The 22,948-nt window shown below is 41.3% G+C and overlaps 1 protein-coding gene across 1 annotated transcript in view; it reads left to right on the plus strand.

The window, feature by feature from the left end:
* The window catches only part of LAMA2 (laminin subunit alpha 2), a 703,642-nt gene that overhangs the window by 490,971 nt on the left and 189,723 nt on the right, over positions 1–22,948 (plus strand). Inside the window, exons 24-29 of the mRNA XM_054974995.1 lie at positions 4,996–5,139; positions 10,345–10,524; positions 10,688–10,876; positions 10,965–11,098; positions 19,399–19,516; positions 21,622–21,756. Coding sequence (XP_054830970.1) covers positions 4,996–5,139; positions 10,345–10,524; positions 10,688–10,876; positions 10,965–11,098; positions 19,399–19,516; positions 21,622–21,756 — 900 coding nt within the window. The remainder of the gene's footprint in view (positions 1–4,995; positions 5,140–10,344; positions 10,525–10,687; positions 10,877–10,964; positions 11,099–19,398; positions 19,517–21,621; positions 21,757–22,948) is intronic.

Genomic DNA, 22,948 nt, shown 5'->3' on the forward strand with positions numbered 1-22,948 from the left:
TTCTCCTTTGAGGCCTACTGGGTGGGTGCCTGGCGTGGGACGGGCGAGAAGCGTGCCTGGACATGTCCCAAGCTGAGAGGGACAAGGGGCTGGGGAAGCCTTCAGGTGGCTCTTGCCAGGCAGAGGGGGCACACATAGCACCCATCTTTGGCATGCAGGCTTGCTCCCTTCTCCTTTGAGGCCTACTGGGCCCGGCAGGACCTACTATCTTTCCGCCGGGCCTGTAAGACAGAGTTGTTCCACCAGACTTATGGCTGAGGCTGGGCCTCCGCTGGCTGGAGGTTACAACAGCTACCCCCCTCCCTATGAGAGCTGCCCACCACTGTTCTTAAGCTGCTGCTATGTTCAATTGTACTGTTGCATTATTTGTTATTAACTGTATTGCCGCCATCAGGAAAAAGAGTGCTGCTATTTTTTATATTTTTGTACAATGCTTTTAAATGTTTTATATGGAATGTTTTAAATGTTCTTAATGCTGTTATCCACCTGCTCACGGAGAGGGCAGAATACAAATACAATAAAATAAATAAATAAAATAAAAAATAAAATTATCAAAGTAATCCTTTCTCTAGTGTCACAGAGTTGTTCGGGTTGTGATCCACTCTGAGCCTGTATTGCAAGGAGAGCAGACTATAAGCCAAATAAATAAATAAATGAGAGTGCTGTTTTCTAGTCCACACAAGATATATGAATACAGACTCTGAAACTGCTTTATAGCAGAGTTTTCCCGTTCTGCCAAGTAGGGATTGAAATTGACAGGACTCCTTTTTATCAGTAAGGGAAAATATGTGCTCCAACATATTGGACCAGAAAGAGCACACTGCCTATAAAACTTTAGAAAAGAAAGGATATAAATGGTAAAGGGCAGTGGAACTACTGCAGGGGGAGGGATATCTTTGCTAATATTGTTAGTCTAAAAACTAAATGAACAGTTTCCAATTGAATTGTGCAATGGGAGAAGACTCCACCTTTAAATTTTAAAATATAATAAACAATCAAGTAACAATAGGCAAATGGAGGAAGTTTGAAGGAGTTACATTTGGCTTTCATCATGAGCCTTTGGTATTCTTATAAACACAGCCCTCACAGTATTTAGCTGAAGAAAAAGCCATATTTTCTGACATTTTTCTGAGTATTAAAATATTATCGTTTATAGCTGCAAAAATGTGATTTCCTCTGAACTGAAATGCTACTTTGAGGTAAGGTGTTTGAGTCTCTAAGTCAGCTGAGTAACAAATGTGGTATTTGGCTTCCTTAGTACAACCATTACAAGAAAAAAGCTGCACTTCTGTAAAATCCTTTGCATACTGAGAAGTAGATAGTGGAGGCCATACTGTAGACAGCAACTGTTATGTATTGGGTTAAAATAAGGCTTAGCAAACCCTCTGAAAGTATTGAATGTTATGCACTGTGTTGAGCTTCAGGTTATGTCAAGGTTCCTAATAACTGAAGTCTCAGAATGGTTACATTCTGTGGGCAGCAACCAATTGGTCCTCTCTAATAAAGACCAATCGTTGGCCTACTAGTCCAATACATTCTATATAGTTCATGGAAATGATGGCATTCTAAAGTACATGTTCCTGTTGGTTACTGGTTATTATCAGGGTGGGGTTTGTGTTGTATATATTGAACTTCTCACTCAGTCTGCTGTTTGAGTCTATCTGCAGTCATCATCTGTCTGTTCTGGCTTCAGATCACTTTGTTCTGAAAGCTCGTCTGAGCATGCCGCTCCTTTCCTGGGTGGGCGGTGAGCGGATTTACGCTCGCCCGCGGAGGTTTATGGATCCAATTGGTTTCCAGGCGGCTCTGCGGGATCCGATGCCCCCTGGCAGTACGTTAGATGAGCTGGTGGATGATTGGCATGGCCGTCTTTCCAAAGCCATCGACACTATTGCCCCCTGCCGTCCTCTCCGAGCCCGCAAACGGGCAGCTCCTTGGTTTACCGAGGAGCTTCGCCAGATGAAGCGGTCTCTGAGACGACTAGAGCGAGTGTGGAGGCGGGGGCACGACGAAGAGGCAAGAACATCTTATAGGACGTTTATGAAAGCCTATGAGGTGGCAGTGAAAGCAGCAAAGAGGGATTTCTTTGCTGCTTCCATTGCATCCGCTAGCTCACGCCCGGCTCAATTATTTCGAACAGTTTGGTCCTTGGTCTCCCTCTCTCAGGGAGATCACCAAGTTCTTAATTCAACTATTGGCTGCGAGGCTTTTGCGAGCTATTTTGCGGATAAAATCTTGTCCCTTCGCTGTGGCCTGCTGCCCACTGTTGATACAGTAAGGGAACTGGAGACCCCTTGGCCGTCTTCTGGGTCCGTATTAGACCATTTCAGGCTGCTCTCTCAGGACGATGTTGACAGGATCCTGCAGGGGATGAGGCCAACCACCTGTCCTCTGGACCCCTGCCCATCCTGGCTGGTGAAGGCCAGCTCGGAGGGGCTACGGGACCATTTGGAGGCCATTGTTAACATCTCCCTGAGCTCTGGGGTTTTTCCAGGAGTGTTAAAGGAGGTGGTAGTGCGGCCCCTCCTGAGAAAAACATCTTTGGACCCCACCAACCCGTCCAGTTACCGCCCAGTGTCGAACCGCCTGTTCCTGGGCAAGGTGATTGAGCGGGCGGTGGCGGTACAACTGCAGGAATTCCTGAATGATGCTCTAGTCTTGGACCCATTCCAGTCTGGCTTCCGTCCTGGCCATGGGACGGAGACAGCCTTGGTTGCCCTCACAGACGACCTTTGCAGGCATCTGGATTGAGGCGGGTCAGCGCTGCTTGTGTTACTTGATCTCACAGCAGCGTTTGACACGGTTGACTATGATTTGTTGGCCAGCCGCCTTGCCAACATGGGGATTAGGGGGACAGCCTTACAGTGGCTGGTCTCCTTTCTCCAGGGTCGGGGACAGAGGGTGGCGCTCGGGGGAGATCTATCGCCCCGTCACCCTTTGGTGTGCGGGGTTCTCCAAGGGGCGATACTCTCCCCGATGTTATTTAACATCTATATGCGCCCCCTCACCCAGTTGGTGCGGAGGTTTGGGCTGGGTTGTCATCAATACGCGGATGACACCCAACTTTTTCTGTTGATGGACGGCCGGCCAGACATGGCCCCAGACAATCTGGCCAGAGCTTTGGAGGCTGTGACGGCATGGTTGAAACAGAGCAGGCTGAAATTGAACCCAGTGAAGACGGAGGTCCTGCAGCTGGGACGGGGGCTGCCAGATGTTGGGATCCAGCTCCCTGCCCTGGATGGGACACCACTGGCAACTTTGCCAGTGGTAAAGAGTCTGGGTGTGCGCCTGGATGCCTCCCTATCGATGGAGGCCCAGGTCACGGCGGTTGCCAAGTCTGCATTTTTCCATCTTCGTCAGATCAGGCAACTTGCCCCCTACCTGACACCCCAGGACCTGGCTACAGTGATCCATGCAACGGTCACCTCCAGGCTAGATTACTGTAACTCACTCTACGCTGGGCTACCCCTGGGCCTGATCCGGAAACTACAACTGGTCCAGAATGCGGCGGCACAGGTCCTGACTGGTATACCTTACCAGTCACACATCACACCTGTCCTGCGCCAGCTGCACTGGCTTCCGGTTGAATTCCGAATAAGGTTCAAAGTGTTGGTTCTTACCTTTAAAGCCCTGAGCGGGTTGGGACCGGCATATCTTCGGGACCGCCTCTCCCTGTACGTTCCCCGGAGATCGCTTCAATCAGCGAATAAATATTTACTTGTGGTCCCCGGCCCTAAGGATGCCCGCCTCGCTTCAACCAGGGCCAGGGCCTTTTCAGTCCTGGCCCCAGCCTGGTGGAACGCTCTGTCAATGGAAACCCGGGCCCAGCGGGACATATTATCGTTCCGCCGGGCCTGTAAGACAGAGCTGTTCCGCCAGGCATTCGGTGATTGAAGGGGGCGGTGCCATGTCGGCCTCCCACCTTTGGGGTGGGGGGAGGGTTCTCCCCACCACTGCACTTTGTTAATTTGTTTTATTATTTGTATATTGATTTTAGTTCTTGTTTTTATCGATTTTAACTGTTCACCGCCCAGAGCCCCTGGGGATGGGCGGTATATAAATTGAAAAAATAAATAAATAAAATAATAAAAGCATGTTGTGTTGAGCTGAAACCACTCTGGGCTGAAATCATTCTGAGCACCAAGCTCAGTACATAATAGTAACCTTGGTGAATTACTGTGATTTAAGAAATTATGTACTAATTTTTGATGAATACTTTTTTAGGCACCGTATCTGAAGTCCAGCTGGAAACAGCACCCTTTTTTTCCTGGAAAACTTGAGGGCCAAAACAGCTGAGATATTCTAAGATCTGGATCTTCCCAACATATTTACAGAATTTTGTACATCCGTACAGGGTACTGATTCAGAATGGAATCACACAGGGAGGGGAGCAACCCCCTCCCAACCCTGTAATACCCCCAAATCCACACCCAAGCACACACCAAAATCCTTTTCAATGAAGTCACTCCAATTTCCTTTTACACACCAATCTCAAATTGCACATAAACTTGCCCTTCAGATACACAACATTCTATAACCCTAATAATCACTCCACCAGATTTGAAAATTGTACGAGGTAAGGCAGCAGCTCCCCTCAGCAGCGCACAACAAATACCTGCTAGGAAGGGGCTTTTAAGTAGATACTCTGCTGCCCCTCCCCCTTGGCTGGAACATTGCCTGCCCTGGTGAGTGCTGCCCTGCGCTTCATTTGACAGAAGGAGATGGGGCAAATGAATCCATGGCTCCTAATGCCATGAATGTCCCTTCCCAATTGCACTGCGAACTGTTGATATACTTGTAATATCAAGTTTTATTCCACAAAATCAGTATGCCTTCCATGTTTTAATCCTAAAATGTATGGCATGCATTTATTAAACATTGTAAGGATGATATGTTTGTTCAGATATCTTTCCTTATGCCTACTTATGAGCTAGTGCATGAAAAGGAGAGGCTATTGTCTCTAACCCCCTCACCCCTCCTTTTTTTCTATAATAGGTTAATGTGGAGGGTGTTTACTGTGACAGGTGCAAACCTGGCAGGTTTGGACTCTATGCCAGGAATCCACTTGGCTGTAGCAGCTGCTACTGCTTTGGTCTGACATCCCAGTGCAGTGAGGCACAGGGGCTGGTCCGCATGTGGGTAAGTAAAGAACTGCTGAGCCATGTAATGTGATAATGTTGTTTCCTGCTGGCATCTTTTAGTTAGGCACAGAGATGGAGCTAAGAAGTGAAGAAACGTTTAAGCAATTTTTCCTCCTCTGTACTTTGAGAAGTGGGTAAAGGACCATGTTCCATTAGGCAATCAGGGTCAAAACATTTTAAAAGTCTCTGATAAGGTAATAGATGTCAAGCCCTAGAGTAAAGCTATTAAAACCACTGTAAAAGCCAATATAGTCCAGTGAAGGGAAATTGTTCCATGAGAATATAGCACTCTAGTGCTTTGTTTCTAAAATGTGAAACAGTGAAGAAAATCATAGTCATTTAGTCTCACCCAGAATAACCATGGATTACTGATATATAAGAGAATTTAATTGATTTACTGCTCACATTTTACTTTCAAGTATTTAAAGCAATAGCCAATGACCTCAGTCCCTTAAAAAAGTGGAAGAAATCCACTGATCTCTAGATGTAGGCTTGCCATGTGCCTTATTCCAAGGAAACATTTCTTATTTAGTATTAATAAAAACACTTCTAGAAAAGAAAAGATGTACCATATCTACAAAAAGCAACTATAATTCAACATACTATGATAGTGGTATATTCTAATAAAGTATTATTAACATTCTGACACACATATGACATTATAGATCCAGAGGAGTTAGCCGTGTTAGTTTGTAGTCGCAAAATAGTAAGAGTCCAGTAGCATCTTTAAGACTGACCAACTTTATTGTAGCATAAGCTTTTGAGAACCACAGCTCTCTTCATCAGATGCATGTGATGAAGAGAACTGTGGTTCTTGAAAACTTATGCTGTAATAAAGTTGGTTAGTCTAAAAAGGTCCTACTGGACTCTTTACTATAAGACATTATAGTTTCACAATATGTTGCTTATTTAGAGTACCACAGGTGGCACCCCTGTCTCTGGCAACCCTTGGCAACCCTATGAGTGAGCAAAAAATCTGTGCTCTGGGTAAATTGGAGAAGCACCACAGTGTTGAAAGAGTAGGAAAGAAAATAAAAATTCACTGGACAGGAAGGATTATAACAATAAAATTAGCGTTTCAAGACTGAAGTGGTAACCCAGTGACTAATGTGCTTAATCTGAAGATGGAGAAAAGTAAGATGTAACAACTAGAGAAGTATTTCGTGCATTTCTGCTGTTTTTGTGCCACAGTTGCTATTCTACTTTTGTCTGTTTTTCTAGTTTGGACCACCCATGATTAGCTAGCAGATTAGCATAATCCCCATTTTCATGGGAGTCAAGATACACTAATTCAGCATGCCTAACACACAACCTTCCACCTGGAAGTGGCCTTGGAAATTATAAAATGCTTTAACTAGATTTCATTTGGATAATTGGTTCCAGAAGAATGCTGGCAATTTGGAAAGAACCAAGGAGTACTGTGAGCACGAGTATAGAAAAGACAAATGAGGAAACTGGATGTATAAGGCTAGAGTAGAGAAAATGAACTGGACATTTTAAGATATTTAGAAGTAGGTCCTTAGTACAGATGGGCACGAACCAAAAAAAGCCATGAACATCCCAATCTGCTGTTCGTGAACAAGCTGTTCATGAGGCCCCATTCTAAATGAACAGGTGGTCACTGCAAACCTCGTTCATTGCTGTTGCTGTTCATCAAGCCAGACAGTCTGGCACCCGCAATCAATTCCCTTGGCAACTTAGGCAGGGATTGTCTGAACTCTGACTGAACTCCTGCTGTTGCCCTGGAAACCCCAATCTAAGCCCAGTTTAGCTTGATAGGCAGGTCTTCCTTTCAAGTGTGGAGTTCCAAATTTGTTACAACAAGGGAGGAGAGACCAGGGGGAGGGGGGCTCCCAGCTCTGACTTTGCAACAGTGGAGAGACAGTAGCTGTTGGCATTTTGATAGAGAGAGTGCATTGGAGCTTGAATTTTCTTTGTGTGTGGTGGGATAGGGATCTACCTCATCAAGTTCCAGGGCTGCTGCCAGGCTCTGGGGCTAAGCTATTATTTATTATTGGTACCTTTCCTGGTGCCTGCTCAGGTCAGGTTTCTGGGAGTGGTGCAGTAGGGATCTTGACTTGGATGATGGCTGCTGGCCCCCACGAACAGTCAACCATGAACACGTTAGTGAACAGGGCCATGTTTGTGGCTGTTTGTGAGTCCCTGTTTGTGGAACAACGGACATTATGTTCATTTTTTTTTCTGTTCGTGCCCATCTCTAGTCCTTAGCAAGACCGGTGGGATATCAAATTAAATGCCTCTTCCCATTTATCTACTCTACTAAACAAATGTTAGGACAAAATATGGGAAACAGAATAGCTTCCAGTTGACAAACGTGTCAGACAACAATGTATATTATCTTTCTATCTGTTCTACCTATATGTAGAACATAGCTGGATTAGGTTTAGAAGGTGGAGTGAAAATTATTAGAAGGAATGTTAAGAATTTGAGATACATATATGACACCACATTACTGGCAGAAAATACTGAAGACTTGAAATGACTGCTGAGGAAGGTGAAAATGCCAAAGCAGAATTACAGTTGAACATTAAGAAGACAAAAGTAATGATGACTACTGAGGAATTACAGAATTTTAAGGCTGACAATGAAGAAATTGAAATTGTTAAAATGTTCTGTTCTTTGGCTCAATCATCAACCAAATAGGAGACTGCAACCAAGAAATCAGAAGGAGACTGAGATACACCATGAAGGAACTAGAAAAGATAATAAAGTATGTGTTGGGTATCAAGATAATTCACTCTTTAGTATTCTCCATTACTATGTATGTGTATCAAAGTTGGATAATGAAGAGGGTTGACAGGAAGAAGATGGATTCATTTGAAAGTAGTGCTGGAGGAGATTTTTATGGATACCATGGATAGCTAAAAAGTCGAATAAGTTGTTTCTAGATCAAATCAAATCTGAATTCTCCCTAGAAGCTAAAATGAAACTGAACTATAGTACTTTGGTCACGTCACAAGAAGACAAAACTAACTGGAAAAGACAATAATGCTAGGAAAGGTAGAAGGCAGTAAGAAAAAAGACTCAAAAGGAGATGACTCAGTAAAGGAAACCACATCCTCCAGTTTGCAAGATTTGAGCAAGTATGTTAATGATAGGACATTTTGGAGGACTTTTGGAAATGACTTGATGGCACATGACACACACAAGTTGAAAGTGATTTGACAGCACATAACACACACACACACACACAAAGAAATGCAGCCTAGAATCTTCAGTAAAGCATAAGCACATTTTGGTATGGGCATTTTTCTGTCTTTCTTCCTGACACACAGACTACTTGAAAATCTTGATATGGCTTCTGTGAAAGGTTATGTTCAGTACCGAAGTGTGATGATATATGAATGCTGAGCACTTACATTTCCATACAGACCAAGGGCAACTGTATAATAAGCGTCCCAAATCTCTTTGTATGAATTTTGTATTCCACATGCAGTTGAGAAAACTGTAGATAAAAACATTAGCCTATTGAAGCCTCTGCACCCTTGATTTCACATTTATGGAATTCTGTTATCCCTTTTCTTCCCATAATCTTTTAAAAACAATTTGGAGGAGATACAATGGAAAAGAAGTAATCCCCATACATTTATTTGACCATTATTCTTAATAAAATGTGTCTCTTATTGAGGAAGGTCCTTCTATTTTCTTTGTTAAATTTTCTTATCTACTGGAAATCTATATTGATTTTTCACAAATATATAAATATTTAAAATGATGACATCAGTATCTTAAAGCAGGAACAGCAAGTCTCCAATTGTTGAATACTCAAGAAATGAAAAAGCAGGTTTGAGTTGGCCCTGTAACATTCTATGAAAAAGTGATAAGGTTTAGGTCCTTTACAGAGTTAGGTATGGTCTATTTTTATTAATCTGATAGAGTTCGGGTTGAGAAAGGAATGCAACTGAGTTGGTAAAAGTAATGTATTAGTCTATTCAAAGCATTACCTCTTCTGCAAGGGGCATGTGTATGTGATTTAAAATTGTCCTAATGATTAATTATCTCTCCTTGAATTCTCAAACTTAAATTAGGTTTGCAGCTTCACATTATAGTCTATCTGAACATTTCCAATCTATTTCAGAATAGATTCAGTGCAACTGATTTTTAAAAAATCCTTTAATATATAGGTATTCTTTGGCACTGAGGCATACATTTCAAATATCTCGTGCATTAACCAGTTTCTTGCTGATTAGCACGTCGAATGTTTGGGAGCCATAGACACCTCACTTGGCATTAGCACTTCAAAGAAGCATGCTGTCATGCTACTGAATTTGTTACAGATACAGGTAGAAAAATAATTATAGCAGTTCTGAGCTTCACTTTTTCATTGCCAGACTGGCATTTTGTGAATTTCTACAAACTGACTGATGTTTTCAGGAATGTTTTTATTTGCTTAATTTACCCATAATTTCCATGTCTGCTTCAATAACATCTAATTCTCAATGTGGCCCCATGTTAGATACTTAAATCCAGAGATTAGGGCCATTGGCAGACAAGACAGATCTTTCTCTCTAGAGCTGAGAAAAGTCCCAGGACTGCAGAAAAACCTGAAATCTAAATAAATAGATGAATAAATAAAAAGAAGAAAAGGGAGAGAGTTAAAACACCCCCAAATGATGAAAGGAGTATCTGTAGTTTTAAAAAAAGGTGATTTCAGTGGCCATTGTCAGGCAACCACAGCAGTATTCAAGCCTTAGTTTGTATCAAGAAAAGGCAGGTGAGGGGGCAGGGCCCTTTCCAGGGCTCAAATGGCTTTTGAGAAAGGAGGTAAGGGTAGACTGGGAATGAAAGCCCTGGGAAAGAGCCTCACCCCCTCCAAAGGAAAATGAGAGGAAGAGGCAATCTGGCTGCCCCTGCCCCACTCCATCAACTGCCCATTTGTTGCTTCCCCTGCATCAGGTAGGGCTTGAGTGGGCCAAGCACCATTTACCTTGCCGCACCCAGGGCTTGGGCAAGCCAGGTGCCACTTCCTTCACCTCACCCAGGGCTTGGATGGGCCAGGCACTGATCACCTCCTTTCCCTCTGTACATTCTGTTTATATTCTTTATATTCTTAATTTGTCTGCATACATTTTATTAGATTACTGTTTGCTTAATTAAATACTCAAACAAAAAAAATTAACAAACTTCAAAATGAAAAATAAAAAAAAATGTTTTTCCTCCTAACCATTTTAATTGTATATAGTTGACTCTGAAGCCAGATCAGGTAATCGTTCCTCTGGTAGATGAAAATGTCCAGCACCGAACTATCCAAGGGATTGAATACCAGCATCCGGAGACTGTTGCAGATGTTGAACGAGTGATGAATGACCTACGCTCAGAACTATTTTATTGGAGACTTCCAGAACAGTTTGAAGGACAGAAGGTAAACAATTATGCTGGGAACTGGTATTTGTAACTCTTTCTCATTCTTTCATTATGAAGATTACACTGAACTAGAATATGTTTCTGAAAAATAAGAATTTTTGATGTCACTATTTGTACTGTTTTTCGAGTAAATATTTATATAGTTTGTTTTGTTTTGTTAGTTGATGGCTTATGGGGGAAAGCTGAAATATGCTATCTACTTTGAAGCACGGGAAGAAACTGGCTTTACAACCTATAAGCCCCAGATCATCATCAGAGGTGGGCTTCCCACGCATACTAGAATGATCGTTAGGCATGTAGCTGCTCCTTTGATTGGTCAGTTGACAAGGCACGATATTGAAATGACAGAGGTAATTTTTCAGTGTATTCTGTTCAAGAAATTGTCCTTGGCACTTTGGAAATAGTAAATGCATTTGTGGTGTTGTCCTTTCCTTTTAGCACGAATGGAAATATTATGGAGATGACCCCAGGGTCACTAGGACTGTGACCCGTGAGGACTTCATGGATATCCTGTACAATGTTCATTATATACTTATTAAGGCTAGTCATGGGAGCTTCATGAGAAAAAGCAGGTAATAGTTTTGAATGGTGTTCTTAAAAATATAAGTGTAAGTGATAGTCATCCATGTGTACCCAGTATTTAAGGTTAATTATTTTGTATAGTAAAGACATAGGCCACAATCCAGCACAGAGTTATGTGCACTTCTGTCAGTAGGTTGTAGCATACCTAACTCTGAACTGGGGTGACTACAGAAAAGGCTAATATGCTACTTTTTAAATGAAATGATTGTTGATAGAGGGTTCTTTTTTTAACTATTTTTGATTTTTTTTATTTTTGTAACAGAATTAAACACAACAATCCACAGTGAGCTAACAATACTTATCTAAACACAACATATAGTCCAATCAGGTTAAACATAAATAATTAACCATAAATATATTACTGGTTTGTAATCAAGGCAGTTTTTTAGATACTGAACGGATCTAATGGATAAGGTTTACACGGATTTATCTCATGGGCAATCATGTAGTCCAAGACTGGTAGCCAATCTTCCCAGAAGCTAGATTCTAAGTTAATCGAGTCCTCTTGCCTTAATTGGTAGGATATTTTTTCCATAAAAAAGGTCCCAAATTTTATTGTGTCAGACTGCAGTAGAAGAGGGTTGAGGATTCTTCCACATAGAAGCTATGGTGGTTTTTGGCTGCAGATAATAGTGCTGCTATTAGGTCTCTTGGGCCTGAAGGTATGTCTTGATCCATCCAAAGGATTAACAGGATCAACTCAGATTTAAATGGGACTTCATATCTTCTAATTTGCTTAATATATTCAAGCACTTCTATCCAAAATTTCTTTATAACTTTACAGGTTCACCAGCAGTGATAAAAAAAACCTGCTTCACCACATAGAGCTTTTTTTAAAAAGAATGAGCATTGTCTTCTGGGTAGGATGGCCTACATAGATGTGTATTAAAATCCCTACAAAGTAAAGATGAGGCAGCAGCACAGGGCAGAAACAGAAGAAGAGAAGGTGCTAGAATGAGTTCATTACCTTTTCAGAGCAGCAGAAACAAAGAGTATTAATTACACAGGAATATAACGTGATCTAATTTTAAAGCACTAGGAATGGGATATGTATTTTTGGCTCAGTTCAGATATACATTAGACCATGAGTTTAATTATAGTTTAATGAGACATCATGCTTTGTGGGCAGCTGTTGAATCAGAATCCATAGTTTGTCGGTTAGTATTTTTTATTAGTTTTTCCATTAGGGGTAGGGGAGAGGGGGAAAACAAGAGACAAAAATATCATACATTCTGCTTGAAACAACATTCTGCTTATCCACATTTTCTGCACTGCTCATCACTTAACTGTGATTGCTAGTAAGAAATTACAATATTGCTTTCATATAATTACTAGGGGTGTGCAATTCGGTATTCTGATTAGGTTAAAATATACCGAATCAGGGCCATTTCGGTTTTTTTCAGTATTACCAAAACTTTTTCTGAATACCGAAAAATGTCGGTAATACTGAAACAGAGATTGCCGAAACGATTCAGCCATTGTTTTCAATGAGAAAACCTTCTCCTGGCTTTCCGGGAGTCTGGGGGGGCATTTTCTGTCCAAATCACACCAAACTTGGTGGAGACGTTCTACTAACTCTTCTCTAACTACCCCCCAAGTTTCAGAAAGATTGGACTTTGGGGGGGGCACTTTTTAAATAAAGATTTTTAAAACATATTTTCTCACTTTCATAGTACAAGTAGGCAAAGCATTGTGACACATTACACCAGCAGTCCCCCACGCAGAAAAATAACACAACTCACTTAACATCAGAGAATCACAAAAACACAATTCCTGTCAAAAACACTTTATTTCTTGAACAGCTTTAGGTAACACAGCAGGGGAGCACACCAAAGGGCATGCCAGCAGTATCTTACACAAAAATAACACAACTCACTTCACATTAAAGAATCACTCAAAACACAATTGCTGTCAAAAACACTTTATTTCTTTAACTGCTTGAGGTTACACAGCAGGAGGGCACAACAGGGCATGAAAGCAGTCTACTACACAAAATAACACAACTCACATCACCGTTTTTGACAGCAATTGTGTTTGGGTGATTCTCTGATGTGAAGTGAGTTGTGTTATTTTTGTGCTTTTATGCCCTGTTGTGCACTCCTACTGTGTAACCTAAAGCAGTTACACCACCTAGAAAGATAACTTGTTTTTCCCCATAGAGAACCATGGAGAGTGTAGGAGGATGGGGGCACCTTATTTGGGGGGACATAACTTGGCCCCCCAAAGTCCAATCTTTCTGAAACTTGGGGGGTAGTTAGAGGGGCGTTAGGAGACGGTCTCCACCAAGTTTGGTGTGATTTGGACAGAAAATGCCCCCCCAGACTCCTGGAAAGCTGGGATAAAGTTTTCTCATTGAAAACAATGGCCGGATCAAGCCGAAACGTGAATACCGAATCGGCTTGCTGTTTCGGTATTCCCTGAATACCGAATCAGTTTCCTGATTCAGTTAAAACCGAATCAGGTTTAATGAAACAGGCAGGCCTTGCACACCCCTAATAATTACTACATTCAAATCTTTATATTTGTTTCTCATCCAGTTGTAAAAGGGGGTCCATGGTGCATCAAAATCTTCTTCCATTTGTCCTTTCATTAATAAAGTTAGTTTGTCTAGTTCTGCATTCTCCATTATCTTCGCTATTAACTCCTCCTGCTGGGGTATTACTGGTCTTTTCCAGTAAAACGCTAGTAGAATTCTTGCTGCTGTCACTGCATGTATAATAAAATATTTCTAATATTTGTCCAAATCTTCTGGTATACAGTTTAACAAAAATATTTCAGAGTTTCAATGGAATTACAATCTGTAAAATTGTTTGTAAAAGTCTGTGAACCATTATCAAAAATGTATGTACCTCTTTGTAAGACCACCACATATGATAAAATGTTCCCTTATGTTTCTCACACTTCCAGCAGTTATTAGATACATTTTTATATATTTTGGCAAGTCTATCCTGTGTTAGATACCATCTATAGAATATCGTATATGTTCTATTTAAATGACACTGACTTGATTATTTTAACAGAATCAGAATCCGTAGTTTGAAGTACTAACTGGTTTGGCACAATGTCTGAACTGATAAACCATAATTATAGATGTTGTTCTGCCTCCAGAGGCCACTGTACCTAGATATTGAAATGCCAAGGTGACAGAAAGTTAAAGAAGATTAGCATCTCTAAAACATAGCTTGTTTATATATTTGGAAGATATATTTTTGATTCTAAACTGTGTTTAATGCAAACCATAGCTTGGATTAATGTCTGAATTGATGCTATGTATATTTCTCATGAGATTAACAGCAACGTAGGGAAGGCAGTTTAGACTGGGAATGTGGTATAGCCCTTTCCCTCTGCTACTGCTCAAGCAGATTAGCAGCCCCATCACCATTTCATTTAATTAAAAAAAATGCCAAGAGATCTAATCATAGCTTTCCAGCATCACATGTTATTTGGCCTGGAGGTGATTTCATGTTTCACCACTATTTGTTGCATTGCTATTTTAAGTGTGCTGTGCAGGCTTGAGCAACATGGAAATAAATATAGGGGTATTTTAAATCTCTGATTCCATATAACGGTCATTTACAACATGTTGCAGTGGTGACAAATGATAGAGGCCAGGAGGAACAAAGCATTGAGAATACTGTATGGGCAAAATTGCCTTCAGTCAAGGTGCATTTTTTCCTATGTCTTTTTTTGAATTGGTTCCTTAATTCTGAACATGTATAAAAATGTGATTGTCAGAAATGTTTGTAAATTCAGAGCTGCAGATCACTGATAAATTGCAGCAAAACATTATAAAAGAGCCCTCATACTGATGGTAGGTTTAAATGTAAAAATAGCTTAATTTCAGTGGTAGCTCTGTATTAGCTATATAATTTAGCAGCAATGCTAATCACATTTCTGCATGAAAGCGATGCTATTACACCGAGTGATTCAGAGGCTGCCACTGAAAAGCTAGAGCCAAACATTTTTCTCCTGCTGCGTTAATTTTGTTGTTCCCCTTTTCACATTTACTGCTCAAAACTGAAACATTTCTTACATTGGATGGCTGTTTCCTTTTTGAAGCAAGTGGACTTTTAACAATAAATCTTTCAGAATTGGAACTATATTTTCCATTTTATTGTTAATTATTTCAAAATTCTTAATATTGATTGGGTATCACTATTTAGACTGAACTCCATTAAGTATGCTTGAGGAACATACTTAACCCTATCTTGTTATAAATATAACACCAGTAGCTTTTGTAATACCTAACTATGTTCTTTTTCATGTTAACAATGCTATCCAAAGAATACTTTTTTGGGATGAGTCCCTGGGCGCTGGCAACCATAGATCCGGCCCTGGGAATGTCCCCTCCCTGAGGGGAGGCGGCTCGTTGCTGGGTTAAAAACTCCCCCCCTCTACTCTAAGTGTGTGTGTGTGAATGTCCCCTCCCTCCCTGAAGGGAGGTGGCTCATCGCCGCCTCCCCCTGCCCGCTGGGCCTGGCGGCCACTGCCACCAACCACTGTTCCTATATCGCTGGAAACAGCAGGGCGCCCTCCTGCTTTGGCCTTCCCGATTCCGGATCAGAAATGGGACTTGATCGGTTAGAATCGGTGGCCTGGGTTCGGCAGCGGCCCGGATCCACAAACGGCTTAATTTTTTTTTTTTATCGTGCCCATCTCTAATTATGAGTAAACTTTCTTAGGTTTGCACAGTTAGATGCTTTCTGTTAATAGTTTGTTTGAGCAGCACATATACAAATTTTGTTTTCTTCAAAGTGATGGAGCCCTTTTTTTAAGCTACTTAGAGCTTTCAAAACCACTTTCCACCGCTCACATGTATAACTTTTTCTCCTTACTGCATTCTCTTTACTACCTACTTATGCTTATCCTTCTCCGTGGCCATGTGGAGACACAAACAGTCACAGCAGGGCTGCTATTTCTTTTTTGTACAATTTCAGGTAGATAGCCATGTTGGTCTGCAGTAGAACAGCAGGATTTCACTGGCACCTTAGAGACCAACAAGATTTTCAGGGTATAAGCTTTCAAAAGTAAAAGCTCCTTTCTTCAGATACAGGGAGAAGTGGAGATCCCTGAACTTTTATAACCCAGTCAGGAGGTAGGTGGGGTGAAGCAAAGAAGGGAATCAAGATGTAAAGGTACAGTGTGGCTTGATTAAAGCAGAAATTAGCATCTATAGTGAGATAAGAATCCTATGACTCTATTGAGCCGAGGGTTCCATTGTTCTGAACTAGTAAATGAACTCGAGTTCAGCAGTCTCATGGATGGGAGCTGAGAAAATGCTGTTCTAAGTGAGCCATGAAAATGTTGGCATATTTTGGTGCCATAGAAGTGCCCACAGCTGTGCCTTTAATCCTTCAGATCTCCCACCCACTCACACCCATCCTGTACGTGAGATTTATTGATGACATTTTTATCATCTGGACACATGGTAAAGAAGCACTGGAGGACTTTCACCAAACCTTCAGCAACTTCTACCCCATCATCAACTTTACGATAAATCAAAAATGGTGTGTTTAGGATGGTGACTGGAGGCATGTAGATTAGACATGGGAATGAACAGGGGAAAAAACGAACATGGAGTTCGTTGTTCGTTGCCATCCATGAACAATGAACATTGATGAACATGACCTGTTCACGAATATGTTCATTGTTCATGGGGGGCAGCAGGCTCTCCTCCAGCCATCAAGATCCCTACCGCACCACTCCCAGAAACCTTACCTGAGCAGGTAGCAGGAAAAGTACCAGTAATAAATAATAGCTTGGCCCAGAGCCTGGCAGCAGCCCTGGAACTTGAAGAGGTAGGTCCCTATCCCACCACACACAAAGAAAATTCAAGCTCCAATGCACTCTCCCTCTCTCTCAAAATGCCAACAGCAACTGTCTCTCCCTCACTGTCTGCAAAACCAGAGCTGGGAGCCGCCCCCCCCCCGCTCTTTGCTTCCTTGTAACAAATTTGGGTTTCCAGGGCAACAGCAGGAGTTCAGACAGAGTTCAGGCAGTCCCTGCTTCCAGTTGCCAAGGGAATTGATTGCAGGTACCAGATTGTCTGGCTTGACGAACAGCAATGAAGGCTTTCAATGACCACCTGTTCATTTAGAATGGGGCCTCACGAACAGCTTGTTTGCGAACAGCTGATTGGGCTGTTTGTGGCTTTTTTTAGTTCATATTGCTGTTCGTGCCCATCTCTAGCGTAGATATGTTTGCCGATCAGTAAATTTTCTGTATAAGGAGGTTCTTAAGCTTCTGTCATGTATTTGTACACTAGTAACTAGAAAACATGTCATGTGTGGATCGATTAATTGACAGGTTGATGACAAACTGTCTGCATGCAACCAGGTGGATCCCAAGGGGAGAGACTGAGCTCCAATGTAGTGTGGTGTAGCATCACTCTGTTGGTGGGAAGGGGGTTGTGCATGAGTGCATTTTGCCTTTGGCACTTCCCAGGCAATGTCATTGGCACTGAGTGAGTGGTTGGCTCATCCTCATAGGAAATGAGATCAATTCACAAAAGGCTTGCTTTACGCTGAGAAGGGGAGCAGTAGATGGCATGTCACTTTCAGCATAATATTGGCAATACTTTTCTGTGTGCTTTTATGCACAATGCAAGGAAAGGCCAGGAAGTAACATGCAATGCCTACATGGGCGTGCACACATGGATTTGAAGAGGGAAGGGTCTTCTCTTCAGCCTCTGAATCCCTGGCAGGCACAAAATCTCATGTTACACAGATTTGGGTGAAAATTTGAAATAATAAACAACTATTAAAGGAGAGCTGGTGGAAAGGCTAATTTATGCAGATTAGGGTAAAAATTGGAAATAAAAAATTGTCAAGGAGAGTTTCATTGAGATCCAGGCAGGTTGTTGCTGCCCAATCAATAGCCTTCAGCTGCTGCTGTTCTTCTGCCACTGCAAGCCAACTGTGACTGCAAGAGTCAATATAACATAATGGGTCAAGGAGGACAAGGAGATGCAGCATCTTGCCTCAAATAGACTGTTCTTTTCTGGACTTTGATTAAAACTGTTAACCCAGAGTGCAGTTTCACCAAAGTCTTTCAGATCAGTATTCCACGTAGAAGCACCAATTTGCCAAGATTGGGCTGCCTAGCTTCAGTTTGTTCTTCATCCTTCAACTCTGGGTTAATGGTTTTAGTCGGAAAACTTGCCCAGTCTCCCAACTTAATTCATAAAACATAGAGAAAACTAAAAGGGTCACCCTCCCATCTCGTTAACAAAACAAACCCACCACCACTCCCAATCTCACTGATGTGCACTGTTTTATGAAGAAAGGGAATCACTGGAGGCTACTAATAAAATGTTGACAGTATGGTAGCACACACACACAACATTTCTCTGCCCATGCTCTATCATGTTTTTGGTTATGGTGTGAAACATTATGGCCTTGTCAAGTCAAGATAGATCAAGGGCCAAACGCAAAGGGTCATGGTAATGTGGTCTGCACTGTCTACTCTGGTCAAAAACACAGTAACTTGCAAAGCAGAACAGGTGCTCAGAGGCAGAAGACATCAATCGATGTGCCAATCACAGTTCCATCAAGTCTTTCCACTGTGCCAGCAGGTCCAGTATAACAAGAAAGCTGATGCTGAGATTAAGGTCTTTACTGGGAGCCCTTTGCTCTTAATTTTGAAGCCTGGGAAGAGAGCTATACATTCAATGCTCTTTCCAAACCTTTTAGTTCTGGAGTGGAGCTGAACAGCGTTTGGTCAGATCCATCTGACCATCTCCATCCTTCTGAGCATCCCATTCAAAATGTCCTTATTTAGCATGATAAATGTGTATGTTTTGGTCTGTTTGTTTGAGTGTCCTTATGCTGCGTGACAGATAATTGGGACAAAATATTAGATCTTAAAACTTTCCTAAAGGCAAGTCCCCAGTGTCTCCGTAGCACATCTTGTTAGCTTTGTTTGTTCTGCTATGTGATCAGTTTCAGGATGATTTTGCCTCATTAAAATATCATTCCTTCATTACACAATTTCCTTGTGGCATATCTGTGAATTGTTAACAGCGTCCCAGTTTAATATATGGCTTCAATCAAATTTAGGCCTTTGACTCCAAATTTTGGTTTTGGCTCCAAATTAAAATCCAAACAGAAAACCATTATGAATTAATTACATCAGTTTCATTGGTACAAATTAAGATTAAGTAAGAGCAAGGAGAGGTTGAAATATATCTCTTTTCGTTTGTTTTTCTTATGTGGATGATTCCAAGAGGTTTGAAGTGGGCTAAAAAGTCAACGTTAAAGATCTTTATTGTTTCTTATTTGGCCCACCCTAGAATATCTGAAATCTCCATGGAGGTTGCAGAGGAAGGAAATGTATCAGGAAGAACTCCTCGTGCTCAACTGATTGAGAAATGTGACTGCCCTTTGGGATATTCTGGCTTGTCTTGTGAGGTATAGTAATTCTACATTGCACTTTCTATTGTATTCAGGTTATCTGTACTGGTGGCATTGGAAAAGGTTCATAACTATTCTTGATTAAGACTAGAAAAAGAATAATATTAGGAGAAAATGATGGAGGCATCATTGTCTCCAATGTATCCAGTCATTTTTCAAAAATCTGCCTCTTCAAAAAAAAAAAAACCACAACCCTTTCTTAAGATGACATATCTCCTTCATAGCTCATTCAAAAAAATCTATAGTCTGTTGTGTCAAAATCTCAGTTCTTTCCATCTTTATGCACTCTGGTTCATGTGTTTGATACTTGACCTACCAAAGCAATACAGCTGTTTAAGAAATACTAGGCTGAGGAACTGGAGTTGTTATTATTTCAGCACTTGGCACATTTGAAGAAAGGTCAGGGTCAGGGAATCAAAGTCTCCCCCCTTCCTTTTTTTTTTTTTGTTCTTGAAGATTTTGATTGTTCAAAGAAGTGAAAAACATCTCTGAGACATTTACAGTGCAATCCTAAACTAGGATTGCTATGACGAGGCTGGCAACTGACAAGCGGCTCACTTGCCAGTGACACACTGACATCACTTCTGGTGGAACTGAAAGTGCTGTTATCACATTGCTGGTGACACACTGGCATCTGGTGAAAAGGCTATAGTTTAACCATAGAGTTTTAACTAAATGCTAGAGCATCACTGGCAGCATGCTAATGTCGCTTCCAGTCATGCCTGAAGTGGTCTCAGCACATTGGGACATTGGGCCACCACCACCCCATTTCCTTATTTTTTTCCACCACCTAGATAAACAGCAGCAGGAAGAGCCCATGGGAATCCCCTACCCCTAGCAAGAACTTGGTGACCCTATCCTAAGCAAAATTACATTCTTCTGAGCCCATTGATTTCAATCAATTTAGAAGGGTATAGCTGTACTTAGGATTGTATTACTACAGTCCAAGCCATTAAAGGCTGAATAAGACATCCCCAATATATATGTTTATAGCTAATTATATAGCTAATTGTATTGAGAGTTTGCAGAGGATCCTGTCAACATCTCCCTATGAGCAGGTACACTGCGGGGCAAGAGATGATAATAATAGAACAGAGCTCAAGTTACCCAATATTATATTGGTTAACCTATAAAATTAAGGCCTTTAAATTGCAAGGATCCTTAAAGCAACTCTGTCCTGTTTTTTAAGCTCTTACAGCTGAGCTATAGATGCCATCTGTACTACGTTTACACATTTTTATTTTTATTGTTGCTGTTTTTATTTATATAGCACTTAAAACTTCTTGGCACTGTAGAACTAGATAAGAGAGGCTCTGCCTCAAGGCATACAATCTAGCAAAGATGCAACATATTAGGAAGGAATGGGAAGGAAAGGGATAGGAGGATGAGAAGATGTAGAATTGCTTTTTTTGCATCTGTCAGCTCTGATAATAATTTTCAATGTGCTTACCAATTTTTATTGCTGGCTAAAAAATAATGTATGGGAGCTGGATTAATTTTACTTCCAGGGCTAATGGTCTCAGGACATGGTAGCATTTTTATTATTTTGAATTCCTTATTTTTATGGTCTTTAAATTATATAAGTATAAATAACGTACCCATGAAGACATATTTTGCTGCGTATCACTGGGCATTAGCCTGTTATCTATCAGGCAGTGTGTAGGCAGATATTAGCTTGTCATCTCTGAAAAACACACCAAGGACAATGGGAAAACAGAGTGCTTTGCTCACTTAGCACAGCTAGTGGAACAATATATTTTTTCCTACAACATTTTTCTTAGGAAATAGAGGGAGGGATTGCATGATATACAAGGAGGAAGCATCTAAATGAAAGGCTTCTCCAGCTGGAGTAGGAAAAGCCTGGTACTGTTGTGCTACCTCAAAGAAAACTCTGGCAGCTGAGTTTTCAATTAGAATTGGTTCTGTTACATCTGAAGTGTCCTGTGCATTGTTTGTGAAACAGCTTGAGGCTTGCCTTTGGAGATGGAGAGGGCAGGTTTCTTGTCAAAACTAAGTCAGGATGAAGATGTGTTTGCAATCTTCTCGAATCCTTCCTTGCTGAGCGCACAATATAATGGATTTTTAAACATATTTCCTGGCAGGCATGCTCCCCAGGTTTTTATAGACTCGTTTCCACATCAGCTGGCAGAAGACCAGGTCCTGCTTTAGGTGCCTGTGTGCCATGTCAGTGTCATGGGCATAGTGACATGTGTGATCCTGAAACCTCTGTATGTCAGGTACAAAACTTTTCCTAAAGTACTGACTGTATTCTTTTTCTTTGTACATGTAGAAAGTGTATTTGCACCATAATGAAATAGCAGCCATTGTGTACAATAGATTTAAACTGTAATATGATTTGCTCAAAGAAGGTCATTATCAAGGGGGTGAGTTGCTGAAATGTCTTGTACTACGTCTTGCCCAAGTGGCAATGCAAGAGCCAATACAGTCAAGCTGACAGCATAAGAGCTACTTGCAATGACTTTCTTGGGTTTCTGCTTGCACAAAAGCTCTTGCGCAAGTGGAAATGTTCTATGAGAACCAAACCAATGTCTCAATGTACAGCAGCAGCATAATGCTTGGGCACATAACTCAGGAAAATATTCACTGTTACACTGTCTAATGTTGCAAGCTTGGTTTTTTCCCCCATAAATATGGATCATCCCTGAGAGAGAGACTCTTAATGTCATTAGGAGTTGTATTTCCTTTAATTTTTGAACTCAGACATAGGGACTGTGAAAATGTTCCATGAGATAACATTGGAAATACAAGACTGAGGGGAAAATAACCAGTTTAAAGTAGAGAGTTGAGGGGACTATAAGATATTTTAAAAGGCATGCTCATGATGAACCTTACAAAAGGGGCTGGATCTAAACTAAATTTCCAGGTGCAGGACAGAACTTTCCTTCCCCCCTCCCCCACATTGCAGCCCACAAATTCTGCTTCTGAGGGAGAGGAGACCCTGAGGAATGGCATGGGGGAGTGCAATGGCAAGGAGGAATCAGTGGGAATTGCCTGTTTAGTCTGGATCCAACCCAAGGTCTGTTTTTAGGAAAGCAGAACGCACAGACAAGGGAACAAGGCAAGTTAGAAATAGCAGCCAGGATTATTGATTTGAAATATTAGGAAAATGTTTGTCTATGTATCTCTAATTATATACTGTATTGTGCCTGCCTTTTCTATATTTCTGGCATACTTGGTGCAGTGGGCAAGCTCCACTTGTGAACTTTTAAAGGAATCTGGCAGGTGACTATCAGGAACAGAATAGTAGAGTTGATGGTCCTTGGCCTGATCCAGCAAAACTCATGGAAAGTCCATATTTCAAAATTATCAGTGAAACAGACTTGATAAGTTCTTGTGTCCATCAAATCTCTTTAGTAAGCTAAGAATATTGGAGTTCTTTCTGGCTGCCCCAGAGTAATATTTTCTTTG

This window comes from Eublepharis macularius, chromosome 1 (genome assembly GCF_028583425.1).
Source record: "Eublepharis macularius isolate TG4126 chromosome 1, MPM_Emac_v1.0, whole genome shotgun sequence".
NCBI lineage: Eukaryota > Metazoa > Chordata > Lepidosauria > Squamata > Eublepharidae > Eublepharis > Eublepharis macularius.